The 20,861-nt window shown below is 40.7% G+C and overlaps 1 protein-coding gene across 1 annotated transcript in view; it reads left to right on the top strand.

The window, feature by feature from the left end:
• The window catches only part of LOC309632507 (uncharacterized protein), a gene marked incomplete at its 5' end in the record, with an annotated part of 170,579 nt that extends 151,179 nt beyond the window's left edge, over positions 1 to 19,400 (top strand). Inside the window, one exon of the mRNA XM_082400179.1 lies at positions 13,648 to 19,400. Coding sequence (XP_082256305.1) covers positions 13,648 to 13,664 — 17 coding nt within the window. The 3' untranslated portion in view covers positions 13,665 to 19,400. The remainder of the gene's footprint in view (positions 1 to 13,647) is intronic.
• Between the last annotated feature and the right edge of the window lie 1,461 nt (positions 19,401 to 20,861).

The raw sequence follows: 20,861 nt of genomic DNA, 5'->3' as shown, positions 1-20,861 counted from the left end.
TTGTGAAGTTTAATGGACTCGACATAGGCATTTTGAGGAATGATTCAAATACACTCTTCAAGTCCAAGCATCTTTAAGAAAGAAATAATTGTGATATTCAGGAGGCAGGAAGTAGATGTCTCCTTTAGTGAATTAAATCCTGCAGACGTTCACTAAGCATCTGTGTTTTGGCCAGGTCCCCAACTTCCTAGAGCAGCATGCAAAATCCTGGAAGGTGGAGTCCAGGTCTTTTTCAGCATTTCATCCCCAGCTTTTAGATATGGAGAAGAGAATGTAAGGACTTGATTTAAAGGTATTTTTCTATTCGGACAGAAAGAGAAAGCACCAGCAGTTATTTAGAGATTTGATGGGGTGATAAAGGAAACTGGAACAAAGGAGCAATGTCTCTGACCTACTGTCAGCAGAGCCTACCTTCCAGGGGTGCACCCGGCAGTGGTGATGAACTTCAAAGTTTATTGTAACAGTGGCTTAAATCTTGGGTGGGCCGGCCATGTGAGAAGTGTGGGATACATTTGACAGACTGGCTTAAAGGAGGAATGAACTCACAGAGTTGGCATCATTTGAACCATGCATCAAGCTAACCACTTTCTATCAACCCAGAAAGTTTTACTGAGCACGTACTAATTGCCCAGCACTGTACATGACCCTATGAGAGATAGAAAAGAAGTATAACTCATGACCATCACCTTCAGCAGTGCACAGTTTTTTGCCTTTATTATCTTCTCTATCAGGGAACTGTACTTTCTCCCCACTAACAGGCTGTTTGTCAAGTGCGATGAGGATATTTCTAGCCCACTCACTCGCAGTTGAAATGACTTTTCTCTGAAGGTCCCTATCCTTTCACTCAGTTGTCCTTAACTTCCCAGCTTCACAGCTGCAAAATACCCCTGAGACTTCAGTGACTTCCCACAGGGACCAACTAAACTAACTAACAGGAAAGATGAAAAGTGGGAATGGGAGAAAACATACTACACGTACCATGCATTAATCTGCAAGTGTTTTATAATCCAACTGTCTTTGACTTTAGATATTCCATCTGTGCTTTACAATAAATGTTTATAAACATAAAATTAATACTATAAAGTTAATGAACATTAACATTCAAGAGAATGCTAAGCCCGTGGAGAAATCTGAGTTAGATTGAGCTGTGCCACCATTAAAGAACATTAAAAGCACTTGGGTTGCTTTCCATGTAGTAGCTGTAATTGAAATACTGCTTCCAATCTGTAGTACTTTTCAGTCCCCAAGTGAAAATAAACATGGCACAAGGAAAAATAAGATCACTATCATAGCAAAAGAAATTAGAGTGATTATTAGTATATTAATTGAATACCAGATGGAAAAGCAAAACAAACAATAGCCTGCCAGGCTCCACAGGAAATATCTTCTAAATATTTTAGAAGAAAATTTAAAACAACATGTGGTGGTGAGGTATATGGATAATATATTTTCTGCTACCCTGAGCTTGATAGTGACCAAAATAGACCATGAATTATACCACTAGGAGATGTGAAGTTAGAAATTGTAGAGAAGTCCACCAGCAATTTAATTGGGAGTGGCCTTTACAGGTAACAAAATACATACTAAGTGTTGGGGTAAGTGTTGTTAGTTTAATTATCTGGGAAGAGAGTGTGTATGTGTATGCATGCTTGTTAACTTCTGTTGTCTTTCTAGCCATGTGTAAAGGCCATACACTGTGGCCCCAGTGGCCCTGGGTGAAGATCAATGCAGTTCCAGTGGCTCAGAAGCCTGTGGGTAGATTTGCCCTTGGCTGGCGTGGTGGGAGACTTCAGGGTGCTTCCTGTGAGCTGTCTGTATTAAAGCCACTCACATTTGAAGCCTATGAAATGCAAGGTGTGTAACAACTCACAATTTAGCAACTATCATGAACATTGCTTGAGTCAGCTGGGTGCTAGAAAATGTGTCCAAATACATGAAAGCATTTGTTCCCTTGTTCATTTCCATAGGGAACAATTCTTTTCTGATTTCCTCATGTATTATTGTCTAAAATGTAAAAACATTTCTGTATAATGAACACTCCAGAATGTGTTATGTCCCTACAGATGTCTTACTTATTTTGAAATGGACCTTCAAATGTCCAAGTTGACTTATATTTATTCTTTGTTAAATACAGTTATTCATCAAACTCTCTTGAACACATGCTATGTGTCAGGTGTGGTTGGGCACAAAGATGGATAAAGGTCTCTTCTCTGCCTTGATGGAGCTCCTGGCTGAGAGGGACCTTCATCAATCACTGTGTTACAGTAGGGTAGGAGCAGTAATACAGGTATGGAAGATGTGCTGTGGGGCCATAGGTGAGAGAACATTTAACTCTGCCTGAGAAGGTCAGGGAAAGCCTCAGGGAATGACCTTGAAGGCCAAGTAAGAATTCTCTTGGGAAAGAGAAAATTTCTTTCAAAAGAGCGAAACTAGTTGGTACATTATTTTGCATAGTATATGTTCATCCTTCGGACCTTGTCTTCCTAGTTGTGTGCTGAAAAGCCATCCCTTACCTGAGGCTTCCAAGCTGGACTAGTTTTTCTCCTAGGCTACCTTTTAACCATTAGTCATAGCTCTCATCACTGTTTTAATTATTTGCTTTTCCATACCCCTTCTAGATATTACTGTTCGAGTGTCAAAATTCATCATTGTGGAATCCCTAGCCCGATGTCTGGCATATAGCAGGCACTCCCAGAATATTAAATAAAATAATGAATGTCTGGGATAATCTAACATGACATCAATGTAGGGGACATGGTAGTCTGAGCCAGGTTGCAGTGGGTCTTAAGGGTGCTTCTAAGTGAGGTTACAGATGTCATCATGTGCCGGGCAGCAGGGATTCAGTGACTGCTTTGAGCAGTGGAATGACATGGTGCCTCTGGTGGCAGGTGGGGTGTGGATTGTATGGGAGTGACTGGCAGCTGGGAGACGCGTCCCTGATCTGCTTCCCGGAGTGGAACAGACGAGGTGGGTAGAGATTGGAGTGCACTGTCCTGCAGCCTGGTTATGGCCTGGGGGATGGGAGTGGTGGGGGCAGTAGGGGCCGAATTCTGAAGAGTGACATCCTATGGGATTTCCAAGTTAGTCACCAAGCTGGCATCTGAATCTAGGTTCCTGGGTTCCAGAGCGTGGAGTGGAGCATAGGAAGGCCAGGAACAGGAGGGGACCTGAAAGAATCCGCTGTGCCGAGCAGCATGCAGCCCCCATGGACATTTACTGGATGCCACCAGCCATTAAGGGTGGTGGAAGATGGGTGGGTCCAGAGAAAAGGGAGAACTCAAAAAAGACTGGTTTGGGTAACGTGGTGAGTGCTGATGACTGAACACGTTACAGAGGGAAAGGGGAGGAGCAGCCGCTTGCAGAGCAGCAATCAGAATGTACACCTGCAGCGGTGGTTGGAACAGGCGGCAGGTAATAAATGGATTTTGTTGAGTTTCAGTTGGGGCACTTAGAGGAAAATCAAGATTTTGCATTGTGTTTTAAAGCTATCTGTGAGAATCATTTTATTTTACTTGTAAAAGTAACTTTTTATGAGCAGGAGTGCCTTATTTGTGTTCCTAGTTTTAAGAGAGTTTGTTCAAACATTTCATACCAATTTAGTTAATTAGAACCAGACCAGGGAGGTCTGAGCCAGTGGTGTGAGAATTTTCAGGTTGGTAAGTAAGATCAGCGTCCTAGGGCAAATGGTTTATATATTTAAGTAAACGTTTCTCTACAATAAATATTTTCTATGTAATTTCCTGGCAGTCATAGTCTCACGATTATAAATCAGCAGAACTTGGAACCACCTACACAAACTGTTCAGTTTAAGAAGAAAGAAAATAGATTGGAACCTAATCTTATAATGATAAGTTATAGAGTAGGTATAACTTTAAGATACATTTTATGGTAACTGGTAAATATTCTCAGATCTTCTCTCTTATCTGTGCAAAGAAAGGTTAATTGTTAAGCCAGTGCTTCGCGTTTTCAAAGTTATGTGCATCAACAGCTTTGTAAACTTTCTCTTAATGTTTTTGCCAAAATAATTATGGCCTATGGATTTGAAATGGATTTTTTACTGTTTTGATCATTAGCTAGTCAAAGATATTTGGGGCCTATCATACTCTCCCCTTACTGAATGAAATATTCTGTTATTCTATTTCTTTTTTCTTGTGGTGGTTTTTTTTTGTTTTGTTTTGTTTTTTCCTTGGCTTAAAATAGGAGTACTCGTTCTTGTGCCAAAGAGTATGAAAAGTCCCAGGAAGAATTTGGCATTTTTTCCTAGAGTATACATTTTACTTGAGGAACTTGTCAGTTGCGAAATGGGGGAGGCTAATTAATTTAACACATTTTTGTATTAAAATAAATATGCTATATTATGCTAGAATAAAAAAACATGAGAATTTATACATATTAAAAAAGAACAACACACAAAACTCCAAATAGCTATTGAGCTGGCTGCCAGCATTTTCAACTTCTCACTCCATCTCTGCATGAGGTTTCATACTTTCTAAAGCTGGTCTTGCAGATGGGGGCATTTATACCCATCATTCTGGGTGCTGTTTTAAACAGACTTCAAGAAGATGTCATAACAGAATTGAGAGCCCAGAAATAAACCCATGCATGTATGGTCAGCTAATATTTGGCAAAGGAGCCAAGAATACTCAATGGAGGAAAGACAGTCTCTTCAATAAATGATGATGGGAAAATCGGATATTCACATGCAAAAGAATGAAACTGGACCCCTATCTTACACCACTCACAAAAACTAACTCAAAATGGATTAAACACTTAAATGTAAGACCTAAAACCGTAAAACTCCTAGAAGAAAATGTACAGAAACAGCTTATTGACATGGGTCTTGGCAATGACTTTTTGGATATAATATCTAAAGCACAAGCAGCAAAATAAAAAATAAACAAGTAGAACTATATCAAAGTAAAAACTTCTGCATCACAGAAGAAACAATCAAAAAATGAAATGACGTCCTACGGAACAGGAGAAAATATTTGCAAACCACGCTCATGAGTTAATTTCCAAAATATATGACACTCATTCAATTCAATACTAAAAAACACAAATAATCCAATTGAAAAATGGGCAAAGACCTGAATAGATAATTTCCAGTGAAGATATTCAAGTGCCCAATAGGTACATGAAAAGGTGTTCAACATCACTAATCATCAAGAAAATGCAAATCAAAACCACAGTGAGATATCACCTCACACCTGTTAGAATAGCTGTCATCAAAAAGACAAGAGATAACAAGTATTGGTGGAGAAGAGGGAACACTTGTGCTCTGTTGGTAGGAATGTGAGTTGGTATAGCCACCATGGGAGTTCCTTAAAAAAAAAAAAAAAAAAAAAGTAGAACCATGTAATCCAGCAATTCCACTTTTGGGTAAATATCCGAAGGAAACAAAAATCACTATCCTGAAGAGATATCTGCTCCCCTGTGTTCACCTGCAGCATTATTTACAATAGCCAAGACATGGGAACAACCTAAGTGTTCATCAACAGATGTAGGGATAAAGAAAATATGGTGTATATATACAGTGGAATATTATTCAGCCTCAAAAAAAGAAGAAAATCCTGCCATTTGCTACAACATAGATGGACCTTGAGAGCATTGTGCTAAGTGAAAAAATTCAAGCAGAGAAAGACAAATACTATATGATCTCACGTATATGTGGAATCTAAAAAAAACCAAATTCATAGAAGCAGAGATCAAACCAGTGATTGCCAGAGGTGGTGCTCAGTCGGGGGGTCGTGGGGGGCAGGGTTGTGGGGGAATGAGTAAAGGTGGCCAAAAGGGACAAACTTCCAGTTATAGGTTCTGAGATGTAATGTAAAGCATGATGAGTATGATTAAAATACTGTATTATTTTTTTGAAAATTGCTAACGGTGAATCTTAAAAGTTCTCATTACAAGGAAAACAAATCTGTGACTATGTGAGGTAATGGATATTAACCAAACTTGTGGTAATCATTTTGCAATATATACATTTATCAAATCATTTTGTTATACATCTTAAACATACAATTTTGTTTATCATTATATCTCATTAAAACTAGAAATAAAGATGTCAAACAGCCCAAAGTAGTGCTTTTTACTATGTTCACCACCTCACCCCATCACACCCTCCTCATAGGATCTGAGCACCTATAAAATGACTGTTTACTTCACCACATAACAATTATTTCATGTCTCTCCAAAGTGTGAGTGCCCTGAGAGCAGGCTTCTCTTCCTGATTATTTCTATATCCACAGCTCCTAGCTCCCGTCATAGAGTATTTGATGTATGTGTTGAAGGAATGAACGCATGAATGAGTTTTAGGGACTCTCCAGGACAGACCATAATTCATACACTCATACACACAGCACTCTGACAGTGACCCTGGGGTTACCCTCATGTTTAGTCTGGGGTGGAACTTATCATTACCATGAGGTGATACACTAGGCTTCGGAGTTACAAGAGAACAGCTCTTGTCATGGGGCAGGAACAAGGAGAGCCTCCTGGAAAATCGTATCTTCAATAACTGAAGGAACTAGATTTGTTGCATTAAAGGAGTGTATGAACTGCAGACTCACTGGAAGGAGAGACCCAGTACATGATCATCCACCCTCTGGCAGCTAAGACAAAGGGCAGAAAAATAATACAGTGAAAATAATGTGCTTCAAAGGCTCTGTCTACTTACCACAACTGAATTAACCTCTTGCAGTCAGCACATGTGTCATTATTCCAGTAACTCGTTATGACCAAAGAGATTGCATCATTCAGATCATAAGAATATTAGTCCATCTTTGCCACAGCGCATTTTATCCAGCATCCAGACATGGTCTGAAAATTAGTGTATTTTTTTTAACTGGTGAAGAATGAATTGACAATGAAAATAAAGTGAGTTTTGCACATGGAAAATCAACCTAACCTGCCACCTATGGGGCAGGTGACTATGTCTAAGCTTGAAAGAGGAGAGGATTCATCCATTCAACAAACACCAAAATGCTATGTATGTGCCAAGCACTGTTCCAAGCAAAAAAAAAAAAAGCCAAATGAAATGTGAGTAATATACCAAATAAATATCAAAATATTTGCTTTCCAATAACACGTCTATTTAAGAAGTTCAAAGTCTGAACAACTTTATACTTTGTCATTTGCTCCTTTATAGTAGATATTATATGGTAGGTGTTCAGTAAGTGATGTGGTAGCCTATATCTCCCTGAAGAGTGAAGGGGAACTATCTATTCTGTACTTGTCTGATGAAAGATCTGAGGCATCAGTGCAGTAATAGAACAGTAACTTTCACATTCTTACTGCAAACTTAAGTTTCAGGCAATGTGAGGATGGACCACGGGCTTGGTATGCCCTTGTTAGTACCCTATTTCTACCACTTACCACTGGTGTGACCCTTGGGCAATGTACTTAAGCTCTCTGTGACTTAATTTCCTCGTTAGTAAGCAGAAGTAATCTGTTTATTATCCCACCTACCTTCCTACAATCATTACGATGAGGTGAGATGATCTGTATACAATGTTTAGAGCAGTACTTGGCACCCGGGTTATAAAGGCAAACTATCGTGTGCCTGTAATCATAGTAGACACCAGAAACATAAGACTAAATAGATTTTTTAAAAATACCTTTCTTGGAAGTGGATTTATAAAAACTAACAAATAGACAATATTTTGGGATGGGACGTTAAGTCCAGAATGGATGATCAAAGAGCTAAAATCCACAAACATTATTGGGCATTCACCATGTCCTCAGAACTGTGCTAGATGCTAAGGAGGATAGAAATGGCCCCGAAGCTCATTTCTGTCCTGCAGAAATTTACATTTTATTTAGGGCATCAAGGCTGTAACATATGGAAATAATTAAATAGTAAAAGACTGATAAAACCGTTTAAGGCCACGATAAAAGAAATGTCACAATATAGTATTATATTAAAATAAATAATTAAAATATATTCGTATTTTAGGACTTCCCTGGTGGCACAGTGGTTAAGAATCCGCCTGCCAATGCAGGGGACACGGGTTCGAGTCCTGGTCCGTGACGATCCCACATGCCACGGAGCAACTAAGCCTGTGTGCCACAACCACTGAGCCTGTGTGCCTAGAGCCCATGCTCTGCAACAAGAGAAGCCACCTCAATGAGAAGCCCCCGCACCACAACAAAGAGTAGCCCCGGTTCGCCGCAACTAGAGAAAGCCCGTGTGCAGCAACGAAGACCCAACGCAGCCAAAAATAAAACTAAATAAATTTATCTTAAAAAAAAAAAGAATTTATGTTTTCTCCCCTGTGGTACAATTAAGCAGTGGCTCTGGCTGATTCATAAGCAGCTCATTTTAGGGGAAACTGTGTGTTCAAGGGAATATTCCTGATGTGACAAGAAAGATTTAGTCTTTATTGGACTCACTAGCCTTGAAATGCCCTTGTTATTGACCAAATGAGAAAATGTTTGCTTCCAGACTGCAGATCCTAATGGTCCTTCACTATATTTATTTCCCACTTCTCTAACATATGTTGAAAGTTTTGAAGCCAGTAAGAACACTAGTATACAATGTATTTACAATTCGGAATTCTTAAACTAAAAGGATATAGCTGCTGAATGACTATAGAAGGTAGCTTACAAGATGTTAGTTATGAACTGAATTATGCCTCCCCCTCAGTTCATATGTTGAACCCCCAGTGTGACCATATCTGGAGATAGAGTCTTTATGAGGTGATTAAAGTTAACTGAGATCATAAGGGTGGAGCCCTAATCTCATAGGATTGGTGGCTTTATAAGAAGAGGAAGATCTCTCTCTCTCTCCCCCCGCCCCCTCGTCCCCCTCTTCCACTCTCCCCCTCTCCCGCCCTCTCTCTGTCTCTCCTTGCCATGTGAGGACAAAGCAAGGAGGCAGAAGGCAGCCATCTGCAAGCCAAGAAGAAAGAGCCTTCACTAGAAACTCACTATGTTGGCGCTCTGATCTTGTATTTCCAGCCTCCAGAACTGTGAGAAATAAATGTCTGTTGCCTAAGCCACCCAAGCTATGATATTTCATTATGGCAGCCTGAACTGGCTAATACAGCGTTAAACAAAATTACTTCTGACCTGCACTATTTTCTCTCATTTGCATTTTTTTGATACATTCTTTTGTCTAGTAACAAGACCTCTCAGTTGAGAGTATGGACGGTGGTATGAGAATTTTTCTGGTTTAGTTTTATTCCAGACTGTCTTAAGGAAGGCAAGAAGCTACATTTCAATTGACCTCTAGAATGTTATTTGCAGTACAATTTCTAGGCTGCATAAACCTGTATTCACTGGTGAAACCTGATTCTTGTTTCTGGCAACATTTGCAAAATTGCTCCAGGTGCCGGGCGAGTTCTTTCATCCAAGGAGAAGAGGAATTTCACAGGTTTCATTTTACATGTGAAACTTAATTCATGCCTCTAAAAACTATAAAATACGGAGACTAAAGATAGTCCGTCAAGGGTATGAAATGTGAATGAACAGCAGCAGAAACCAAATTTGTAAAAGAAGAGAAAATGGGCTGAACCAGAAGCCTTCAGCTTATTTAAATTCTCTGTATTACATTCCCAGACATCTGCCTGGACAACAGAATGAAATTCATGATTATGGAAATGGGAAGGCTGCGAGTGTGGGGCATGCTCTTCTGGGTGCTTTCAGCGAGGAGTTGTCACAGGTTTAATTGACCTTTTCTCTGGCTGTGGACTGTCACAGCACTGTCAGAGTGACTTCTGACGGGAAGCCACAGGAACCTTTGTGGAGGAGGGGCAGGGCTCTGTCAAAAGATAAACAGCCCTGAGGCTGCAGGCCTTGCCCACCCTCACCTTTAACACGTTTCAATTCACTTCATTGCACACAATTTGATCGACACAGGGTGACTTTTCAAGTTTGGATTTAGGTTGTTTCTGAAATTTACAACAGGTCGATAGTGTGTTATTTCCATCCTTGAAAAGCAGAGCAGAGCAGAGCAAAGCGACGCAACGGGGCTCTGGCTTCCAGCCCAGGGAGGTGCTCCTGATGGAGGGTTTTAGGTTAAGGTCAATCAGGATGTGACAAAAGGTGGGTGTTTTTCCAGTTATGAAATTTAGTCCATCAACGAAGCTCCCATTGTACCACGAGATTGAAACAGTCCCTTACACTGAGGTTGTATCTAATTCTGGGCCCTTATTTAGTGTTAAAGCATAATCTGAGGGGCTTGTATCTGATAAAGGTGGTCCTTTACAGGTAGTCTTTTATTAGTGTTTAGGTTTATCTTTCCCACCGGATTTTCAGTAGAGGCCATTCAGGAACCCATTCTGAGGTCTGGGTTTCCCTAGTTTCGTCATCGTGACCGGCTCAAGGGCACAGGTCTCGCTGCTGTGCCCGTGAAGTGTGAGGCTGTGCAAAGCTTGGTGGCCCTTTGTAGCCCTTCATCACCTCCCCTCTGTGCCTAGGCACACAGGAACTATTCCCCTGCTCCACGGGGCTGTGCAGGCCTGTGTGCCAAGGGTATTTGTACTCAGAGGTCTTGCTGCTTCTCTGATTCTACATTGAAAGGCATTGGTCCCCTGTGAATTCAGATCACCCCGAACCAACGCAGTATGTCTTCTCACTCTGCCTTATCTCTGGATTTACAGTTCGTAATCCCACTCCTAATTCTCATCCCCAGCTCCCCAGGATACCTATTCATTATGTGCTTCCTCTCTGACTATCTTCCTTCCCCGCAGTTCTGCAAAACAACCAGTCTTAATACCCATGGTTTTTCTATTTGCTGAATCTTTTCAGGGTCGAGTCCCCTTTGTCAAAGGCTTGTCCTCTATATTTTGTAAAAGCACCCTTCCCTACAGCATAGACGCCTCATGATTTAGCTGATAAATTATTGCCTTGCTTCATTATCCTGCTTTATGTTCATTCTTTCAAACAGATAACTCTGATGCCACCTACCATAGTAACTGCAATCAATTTTCCAAGTTTCCTCTAAAATGCCACTCCATTTTCTGGGAAAAGAACAAAACAAGGGCTGGGCCTCAGCGCAATTGTGACATTGATTACGTTCATCTTCGGTATTCCTAATCTGTCTCCTGTACTCTCTCCCTCTCCATTAAATTTCCCAAGTGCTCATTAAGACCCAGGTCCCTCTCCTCTTGTGGTTCCTCTCCTCTTCTCACCAGTGGGTCAGTAGACAGGGAAATGCCTCCTTTATCCAGAGCCCTTGGGTAGTGATATGCTTCACATAAGCATAAATTTTCCAGGCTATTGAAGCTTACCTTAGGCGGAAAATTTCCTGTAATGGCTTTGAATAGAAAGTTTCTCAACCTCCTTTACATTGTTTCCTATCTTTGAAAACATGAATTCAAATTCTTGTCTCTCTCTCATGCGGTATCTTGAATCAATAATCATTCATTCAACAAGCATATATAGAGCATCCATCATTACGTGAGAGGCTCAGAGATACAAAGATGAAAGCAGTAGTAATGCTCTTGCCGTTTCAAGAGCTTAAGGTCAAATTAGGATGAGGATACGGAAGACAAATTGCTACAGTCCAGAGCAAAAGAGACTGTATGAGGGATGTGAACAGGGCATGGATGGGGCATCGAGGGGACACAGAGGAATAGCAGCAACTCTGCCAAAACGGATGATGAGGTGCCAGGATAGGCTTCTGAGAGGGCTAGTAATCTATTGTTAAGGACTCTGCCCTCCTCAGAGAGTCCAGGCTGGTCTGCATTTTGAGTTCTCCTGTCTGGCTCTTAAGGGGGTTCCGTTTCTCCTACTGCAGCTAGACTGTCAGCTGTCACATCTTGCTCCTAGCCGATTCTTCCCGTCTTAATTTGCATTTCTAATCATCTGTGAGCTGGGAAGCCTTATAACCAAGCCCCTTAAAACCAGGGCTCCCTTGGAGTAAATAGGCTCTCAGCAAGCCTCCCGGGGGCTCTGTCAGGATAATGGGCAAGAGGGTTGTTTGACTGCTTGTTTTGATTAGACTATTTTGATTGCTTTGTGCTTCTTTCCTGGTTCTGGTTGGCTTGGAGGTTTGGTAGATAAGCAACCTCTAAATAAAATGAGGAGTCATTATGGATTCATATCAGGAGGAGAAGGGTTTTTAATATAAAGGAATTATTAATATCTCTCTATAATGGGCCTCTACCATGTGCCAGATTCTTTACCTTTATTATTTATTTAACCCTCACAATAGCCCTGCAATATAAGTAAAATGATCCCCATTTTATGAAAAAAGAAACTAATACTCAGAGACTACACAATTTACTGCCCTTTGTGATGTTAGACAAATTTCCTGGTCTCCCTGTCCCTCATATCCTTCACCTGTAAAATGGGAACAGTACTACTGTGTATCTCTAAGAGTTGTGAGGGTTAAAGAGGTGAATAAGTGTAATTATAACTAAAGTGCCTGATATATAGTAGAATTCAGTGGTAGCTGCTGTTATGTCATGTTGTTGTTATTAAAGTCATATAGGCATTGTACTTAGAAGCAGAACCAAATTCTAAAGTCCATCCCACAGCAGGTTCTCTGATACCAGGGAGAATTACTTTATAGCAGTGATTTTGCTCAGCATGGCTCAAACTACATTTGGAGGCTGCCACGTGCCCTGTCTCTGAGCCATAGGAGGACAAGGGCGGGGTTATACTCTTACCCTGGCTGTCCTTATCACTGACTCCCCGAGACCCACTCCAAGGGCAATGAATTGTGACATTTTAAGAGAAGGTTGTAAGCAATGACTTCATGCCACTTTTGAAGTCTGTCTCAAGGTCAAGTTTTGTTTTGAAAAAGCAGAAGAAGTACCAAAGCCTCGATCACCACAGCTTTTCCCCTCTTAGGGAGATACTGTCCCAGAGATTTCTTATACTACTTTGGAACTTAAAGATGCATCATTCCAAGCAGAAAATTTCTTCATGTTGGCCCCTTTTATTAGAAAATAACCTCCCACCATGATGTGCTAACTGATCACATTCATGACTGAGACTGACAGATTAAGAACAAACAGCATGTTTCCAGACATCTCAAATTTCTCTCTTTAGAACTGACTGTTTACGGTATGGACAGAACTTGGAATAATCATTTGCATGGATTTTACTTGGTTGTTCACTTTCATTTCTTGAAACTTAAAAAAGGAATGTTAGCATGAAATACACCATTCCACGAGGAGAATGCTTTCTTCCACTATGTTGTTTTCCAATGTAAAAAAAAAAGAAGAGTGTCTAGAAGTTCTTTGAAATATAGTCATTTGAAATTTCAATAAAATCCTGATTTGAGATGGGAGAACGATGATTACTTTTTCCTCTCTTTTCAAAAACTCCCGTAACAAAAATTAAAGGTCTCTCAATATGATATAAAATATGATTCTCATCAAAGAGCACTTATTAGCTATAATAATTCTTGCATAATTCTATGCAAAGATGTTACTGTGCATATAGCCCTTGACAAGTATTCATTAAATTGAATTAAATCTTGTTACCCTGCCCTATCTATCTCTGCTTTCTAGAAACCTGGTATAAATTAAGGAAACTCTGAATACAGCTAACAAACATGACATGAATATCAACATTTACATTATGAATTTAACATGGAGTCAGTGTGTTCCCACAGCACTGAGTTGCAGAGATTCATGGAATTTGTCTTATTTAAGCATTCAGTAATATCACTACCCCCCCACCTTTTTTTTATAGTCTGTGAGGAATTCTAAGATGAAATGGGACTTAAAGCCATACCTGAATGAAGCAAGGAACGCCCCTTGGCAAACAGGATGAAAGGCAAGTGTTGGAGGTAAAGAAAGCTGGGCTGTCAATACAAATCAAAAAAACCCTTTGTATGTTTTATCCTTCTCACTACAAATACCAATTTTATCTGGGGGCGGGGGGGGGGTGGTTGGTGAATCGGTATGTTATTTGGTGGGCAAGGACCAAAGTAATTTTCACAAGGATTCAGCCACCTGTAGAAGACAACTGACTATTCCTAAAGGTCCGGGGAAGTAGAATCTGACCTTTCTGATGGACTACTTTGATACGTGGCCACACACTTTTTTTCTGGGTTATGGGACTGCTTGATGTTAGATGCCGGTAGACTTGGGAGGTAAGAGAATATAGGGCAGAGGAAGCAAAGAGGCGTTTTGCGTCGGAGAATGCCTTATGCCAAACTTTAGGAGTCCATTTCCCTGCAGCATTTGCTGCAGAAGGAAGGATGCTTCCGTGGAGGGAGATGCCGCCAAGAAAGGGGTGCCCCAGGCTGCACCTCTGCCAGTCACTTCCTCGGCAGCTTGAGCCGTGATAGGGAACTGGTTGGGGGTGGGGTGGGGCCAGGAACGCCTCAAAGGCAGCCAAGAGGAAGAAACTTAAAGCAGGGTGTGTTTTTTTCAGTTTCCTGCTAATCACCTGCTTTGTTGAAGGCAAGCTGGGCTGGGGACCCAGTTCTGCAGATTTGTGATTTAGTGAGCAGAACAGTATCATTAGCGTAGCTGAGGAATGGTGCCTCTTGCACTAACTCGAAACATTAGTCAGCAAACACCAAAAGCTTAGGAACATGAGATGAAGCCAGGTCCCTTTCACCTTAAATAACACCAGGCTGAGCAGGCAGAAACGTGGGGATCTCTGGACCGAAGGGACCGTTGCTGGAGGCAGCAGAAGTGATCAGGTAAAGAAGAGCAGATGATGGACAGTCGGCTCCCTTTGTTAGTCGCTGATCTTCTCACTGCCTGATCTGTGTGACCGGATGACCTGGGTACACAGCGCTGCCCCCTGAGCCCCATCAGGACCCTGCCTTTGTAATGACTCATCAGAAACATCACCCTCAGCCAAATTATTTAGAGTGCAAGGAACCACTTTTGTACAGGTGAGAAATCCCAAGGTATCCTACTGCCAACCGGTCAGCGCGTTACAGGTTCAGGTCGGCACTGTTAGATGAAAGCGTGGTTATTTTTAGCCCATTGTGCTCTTCTGCCCTTGAGCAATCATTCTGAGCTTGAGGATGTGAGGAAAGCAGACTTTCTGCCGGCACATTCTCCTGGGTGGCAGGCTTTAGCTGTCTTCCCAGTCCTTCTCCAGCAACTTAGGTTGGATGCTCGCCTGGTCCTCATGCCCTCAAGTCTCTAGATACAGTTTCTTTTCTAGGACCTGAACTTAATTCAGCTTTGTAATCTATTCACTTCCAACTCCTGCTTTAATCAACTCAGTACTCTTCCTTCTGCACTCATTAGTCTCCTTTCATCATCCTCTTCTTTTTTCTGATCCATTTCACTTTTGGCCTCATGGTTTCATTTCCCTCCCAAAACCTTTCTTGTTCCCAATAAAAAAGAGTACACCCATGACACACATGACATTGGAGGGGTGGAGTAGTCATCACAGTGACAGCGGCGGGTAAGAGGAATAAACAAGTTCTTGGTATTTGAGTGTTAAGCATTGTGAGAGAGATGTTAACAGAATCCAAGAACTATAAAACTGGAAGGGACTTTTTTAACCACAGTCAAATATTTGACTTGTTATTTTGAACATCTCCCAAAGATCGTTTAGCTTGTGCTTAAACCTCTTACGTGACTGGGAATTAATTACCTTTAATAAGTTTATGTGATATTTGGGAGCTTTGGCAAAATAGTCTTTCATAGAGAGAGCTGAAACTTGTCTCCTTGTGGCTCCTGTTTTTTGATCTTTGAAGGTTAAGTAAGTGTGGGATCCTAAAGAGGGGACAGGATTTCTTTCCCTACTAATTGGGTACAGAAGTTAGAACCTTCTTTAGGAAAAATATAGGAAAAAATAAATAAGGGCCAACTTGTGAGGAAAGGAACTGAGGGGCTCTTGGTAATCTAGCCCAGGTTCCTAATATAGGCTATCTGTTACTGTAGGTACATGCTATTAAAATTGCTGCTGCAATGAATGTTTGTGTCCCCCCAGATTCATATGTTGACACTTTAATCCCCAATGTGATGGTATTTGGAAATCTATATTAGAGACGGATTTCTCTCATGCAACAAAAGCCCAGAGGTGATGCAGGTATACGTTGCTGGCATTGGTACTGCGGCCCATGGATGTCAGGGCAACGTCTCTGCTACTCTTCTGGCCTTTCCATGATGGTCTCAAGATGGATGCTGAAGCTCCAGCTGCTTCTTCTGTGTTTCAGGCAGAAAAGAAACAAAAGGGGAGTGCTGCTTACATAGGGAAGCAGAGTTTCCTCAGATATCCTTGGCCAACATCCTTTGGGCTAGAATTATGTCCACAGCCATGCTGAGTTGCAGAAGAAGCTAGGAAATGAATTTTTTAGCTGGAGCCATTGCTATCCTCTAAAAATAGGGTCTGTTAATGAGAAAGAGGAGAAAAGGCTATTGGGTAGGCAACTAGCAGTGTTTGGCCAAAGTGTATCAACAGATCTGTGTCCTCCCTTGTTAAAACTCCATGCAGTGTTAACTACAAATGTCAGGACTCTTGCAGCCAACAGAATTTGGCTCTGGCTAGTTTAAGCAGAGAAGGGTTTATTAAAGTATGCTAGGTAGCTCACAAACTTCTCTGGGAGGGCCAGAAAAACAAGTTTGTATATAATCAGCCACACATGTAACAAGTATGAAAAATGCACAATGGCCTCATAGGATTGTTTTTTTGCTAAAAGGACCGTGTGGCCTAACCCACTAGGACCAGACACCAGAAACTCTACCATGGCTGTCACAAAAGAACCAGGTCCCCTTGTCCCTGCCTGCTTAGAGAGCACTCTTTCCACACTCACTTCCACATCCAGGTCTCCCCCACCTGGGACTGCATGGGGATCTGGTGGTTACATGGCTGCATCCTCACCGCTGAGCATCTGGGAAACATAGGTCCAAACTTTCCAGCCTCTCTGGTACAGGAAGACTAACTAGTTAGGGGTTGGATGGGTGTTGAGTGAGATAATCTCTAGTATCTAGCACCGTTTTTGAAATAGAGGCGGCTAGGAATCACGTGGTCACTAATTGACCAATAGTTTCCCATGGCTTTGAAGGGAGATTTGATCGGGGAAAAAAAAAAACAAAACAGCATTGTCTGGTTCCAAAAAAGAGTGGCTCCCTGTGAAAGAAAGAGAATGACACAATCTTTTAATTTCTGTTTTTTCTCTGCATTTCACGGTATGTTTTTGTAAAGATAACAGATGGGATTCCTATATTCATTAAGGAGAAAAAAAAGAACTCTTCATCTGCTAGTGTTTTAAATAAGGGAAATACATAGTATTTACTGCTACCCTTTGAAGACCCTTTGAAGATTTTAATTAGCACTGAACGTTTTATTCCATCTGCTTAAATGAGTAGGCCACATGGTCACAAGGCCTCTCATTTCAGACTGGTGAACCAATTCATTGGGTCTCCTTGGTTGGAACTAGTAGAACAATCCTCAACTCAAAAGACCCCATAAATTACCCAAAAGTTATCTTCACTTTAAAAAGATTTATAATAAAAGAGCATATATGTAAATACATGTGTATAATATACATGTGTAGATTCAAAAATTCAAAAGAAGCGATTCAATACTGTCTGTTTGACTTCAACCCAATCTCCCACAGTGCAGTGATTCCTGATATGTCTGTTTTTTTGAAATTTTATGGCACTTTATATTTCATAGAACACTTTCACATATTGTTTTATGATTCTCTCTACCCTGTGAGATAAAACAGAGTAGATCATATTTTCTTTAATTAAAGATAAGAAAATGAAGGCACAGAGAGCTCCAATGATTTGCCCCAGGTCACAAAGTTCCAAAGAGACTTGCCTGACCCTGTAATCTAAATCTTTTCGTTTCTATCCTGGTACTCTAGCCAGCAATGAAAGCTTAATTATCAAAGGGAGACTCTTTCCTTCTTTAGGAAGATTATTTTGTATCAGTTGGGCTTTACAGAGGCTAGATCTGAAATGTAATGCATGTTACAAAAGCAACTTCAGTAATATGGCAGTATGACGGGATGCTTCTGACCATTGGGAGGAGACAGATGTGGGAATGAATTCCACATCAGCTTCCTTTTAGCTGAGTGATCTTGAGCAAGTAACTACTTAATCTCTATGAGGATGAATATTCTACTCCATGTAGGATATAAATAAAACTTACTCATATGTATACGCAGCACACATTCTATGTTCCCTGGAAAATCAAATCACTCTATTATTGGACTCTTTGCATAAATTGAGGTCCATTTGTTTATTTTAAGAATATTAAACATCTACCCTGAGAGGACTACTGTTCTAGACACTGGAGATACAAAGATTAATAAAACCAATTCCTGCCTTTATGGCACCAAAAAGGTGTGGTGGGGACAGGGGAGGCTAGAATGTCTCTGTAGGTGATTTATTCCTTGAGCTAAGTCTTGAAAGCTTGACTACATAAGTCTCTGTGGGCCAGAGTTCTGGAGTCATTATCTTATCTAGGTCAGTTTACAGGATAAATGAAAAACTGAAACATAAAGCCGCCTGCTAAAAATATTAAAATGACTTTTCATTTGGGTTGAGTTAGACTTTTAACTACTTCAAAAGTATTTTTGGTCTATTATGTTGTTTGTAGTACACACTTAGGGAAGTCAGATATTAGTTCCATTATATTGATGAAGGAACTGAGACCTGAAGAAGTTAAGGCTTCTTCAAAGTTATTCAAATACTTCAAGGTAAGAGTCAGTTCAAGCACTGAGCTAGATGCTCAGGACGTAAATGTAAACATGACAAAATCCCTACTTCTATAGAGCTTTGGATTTCACCATTGGACTCACAGGTAGACATGTTGATTAACCACATACCAGGTTTGTTATAATTTAGGGGCAGTTAATTCATATATAACTGATTATGTATATCAGTGGTCATTTAAAATTTTTCCAATTTTAATGTCAAATACATTGGAAGAACCAAAGTACATTTTATTTCTTATGCCTTTAAAGTACTTTCTTGAGAATGCAGATTATTGGTTTGCATTTTTGACCTTCATCTTTATTGAGGTATAATTTATCTATAGTAAAAGACACTGATCTCAAGTGTTCGTTCAATGCATTTTGACAAATCTATGTACCTGGATTGAAATCACCCAACTCAAGGTACAGGACACTTCCTGCACCCCAAAAAGTTTCCTCATGGTCCTTTCCAATCACTGCCCCATCCATATCCCTGTCCTGAGACCATCACCGTTCAGATTTCTAGCTAAGGATCATAATTAGTTTTGCCTCTTCTTGAATTTCACTTAAATGGAACCATAGAATATGAATTCTTTTGTTCAACATAATGTCTATGAGATTCAGCCATGTTATTGCTCATATCAGTAATTCCTTTTTAATGCTGAGTCACGTTCTGTTACATGAATATGTACCTTACATCTATTGTCTTGTTGATGAGCATTTGGGTTGTTTCCAGTTTGGAGTTGTTATGAATGAGGCAGCCATGAACATTCTCATACAAGTCTCTTTTGTTGAAATATGTATCCATTTCTTTTGGATCTTTTTTTATCCATCTTTTTTTCCTCCCAAGGAGAGAAGTATAGTGTTTTTAGCTTGAAATGTTTATCTACTTGTTTCTACCCTTTTCTACATTTTGTCTATAGACACCCTATGTTTTCCCACCCAAACTGATCCTTTCATCCTATATTCAACAAGTAACTTTTGAGCATTTACTATGAGCAAGGCTCTGTAGAACATCCTGAAAATAAAGCATTGATGTAAGATGGCTCAAATCTCTTCCATCATGGAGCTTGCAATCTAATGGAAATAGGTGTTAAACAACTAATTACACAATCATTTATCAAAATAAAATTGTAATGGGCTTTAAAAAATAAATGGTGTAAAAGAGCATGTAACAGGGCTGTGAAATAAGACCTAAGACTTGGGCAGGAGTCACCTTTCATGTCTTCATCCTCATGTAACGAGAAGCCACTGAAGTAATCGGAGGAATGGCATGATTGGAATCGAATTTGAAAAGTTTACTCTGACTGCAGGGCAAAAACTATGAAGTAGATGGTGACTTTCATTCCCTTTCTGGACATCACGCTTTCATTGCCACAGTCTACCACACCCAAGACCAGGCACGATTATCTTCATGCTGCTATCTGGGCTTGCCCTTCCAGACCTACCCTGATTCTTCTGCATCAGAGCCCGTCCAGGTGAAGGGACCTAAAGTAATAAACAACTTTAAGCTAAGGCTCCAGTGGCAGAGAGTAGGTTACGATGTTACCACTACCCCTCCCTCTTTCCTCTGCTCCAAATATGGAACATCTTATGGAAAAACCCAAACGAACTTTTTGGCCAACCCAATATAATAGGAACCTTCTTTTCTAAGTACAAAGGAGTGAAGAAATGGGAAGTTTTAGTCATCCAGGTCAGCTCAGGTGGAAAGATAATTTGACTATGGGTGGTCAGGATGTTCATCATGCCATATATTCTATCAAAATAACTAGATAAGTCATTTAATCTGCATTCTATGATCCTGGAATATGTTTCTTTCTCATTTCAAGAAGGTTCTAGTGGCAGGATCAGTTTCCATAGTGGATTCGCATCGTAGCAGCTGGCTACCCACTCTTTTTACCACATCCAAAGCATGCGGTACATTTCAGAGCATGTACAAACTCCATCTGTCATGCAGCATAAGGGTATCTGCTTTCCCTCATTCCTGGAGTGGGGTGAGCAGAGCCCATGATTTTTTTTTAAAATTTATTTATTTTATTTATTTATTTTTGGTTGTGATGGGTCTTCATTACTGCGCGTGGGCTTTCTCTAGTTGCAGCGAGCGGGGGCTACTCTTCGTTGCTGTGCTCGGGCTTCTCATTGCAGTGGCTTCTCTTCTTGTGGAGCACAGGCTCTAGGCATGCGGACTGCAGTAGTTGTGGTGCATGGGCTCAGTGGTTGTGGCCCATGGGCTTAGTTGCTCCGCAGCATGTGGGATCTTCCTGGACCAGGGATCAAACCCATG

The sequence above is a fragment of the Balaenoptera borealis genome (assembly GCF_965194805.1).
Source record: "Balaenoptera borealis genome assembly, chromosome: 7".
NCBI lineage: Eukaryota > Metazoa > Chordata > Mammalia > Artiodactyla > Balaenopteridae > Balaenoptera > Balaenoptera borealis.
This window is presented reverse-complemented; position numbering and strand designations above follow the sequence as displayed.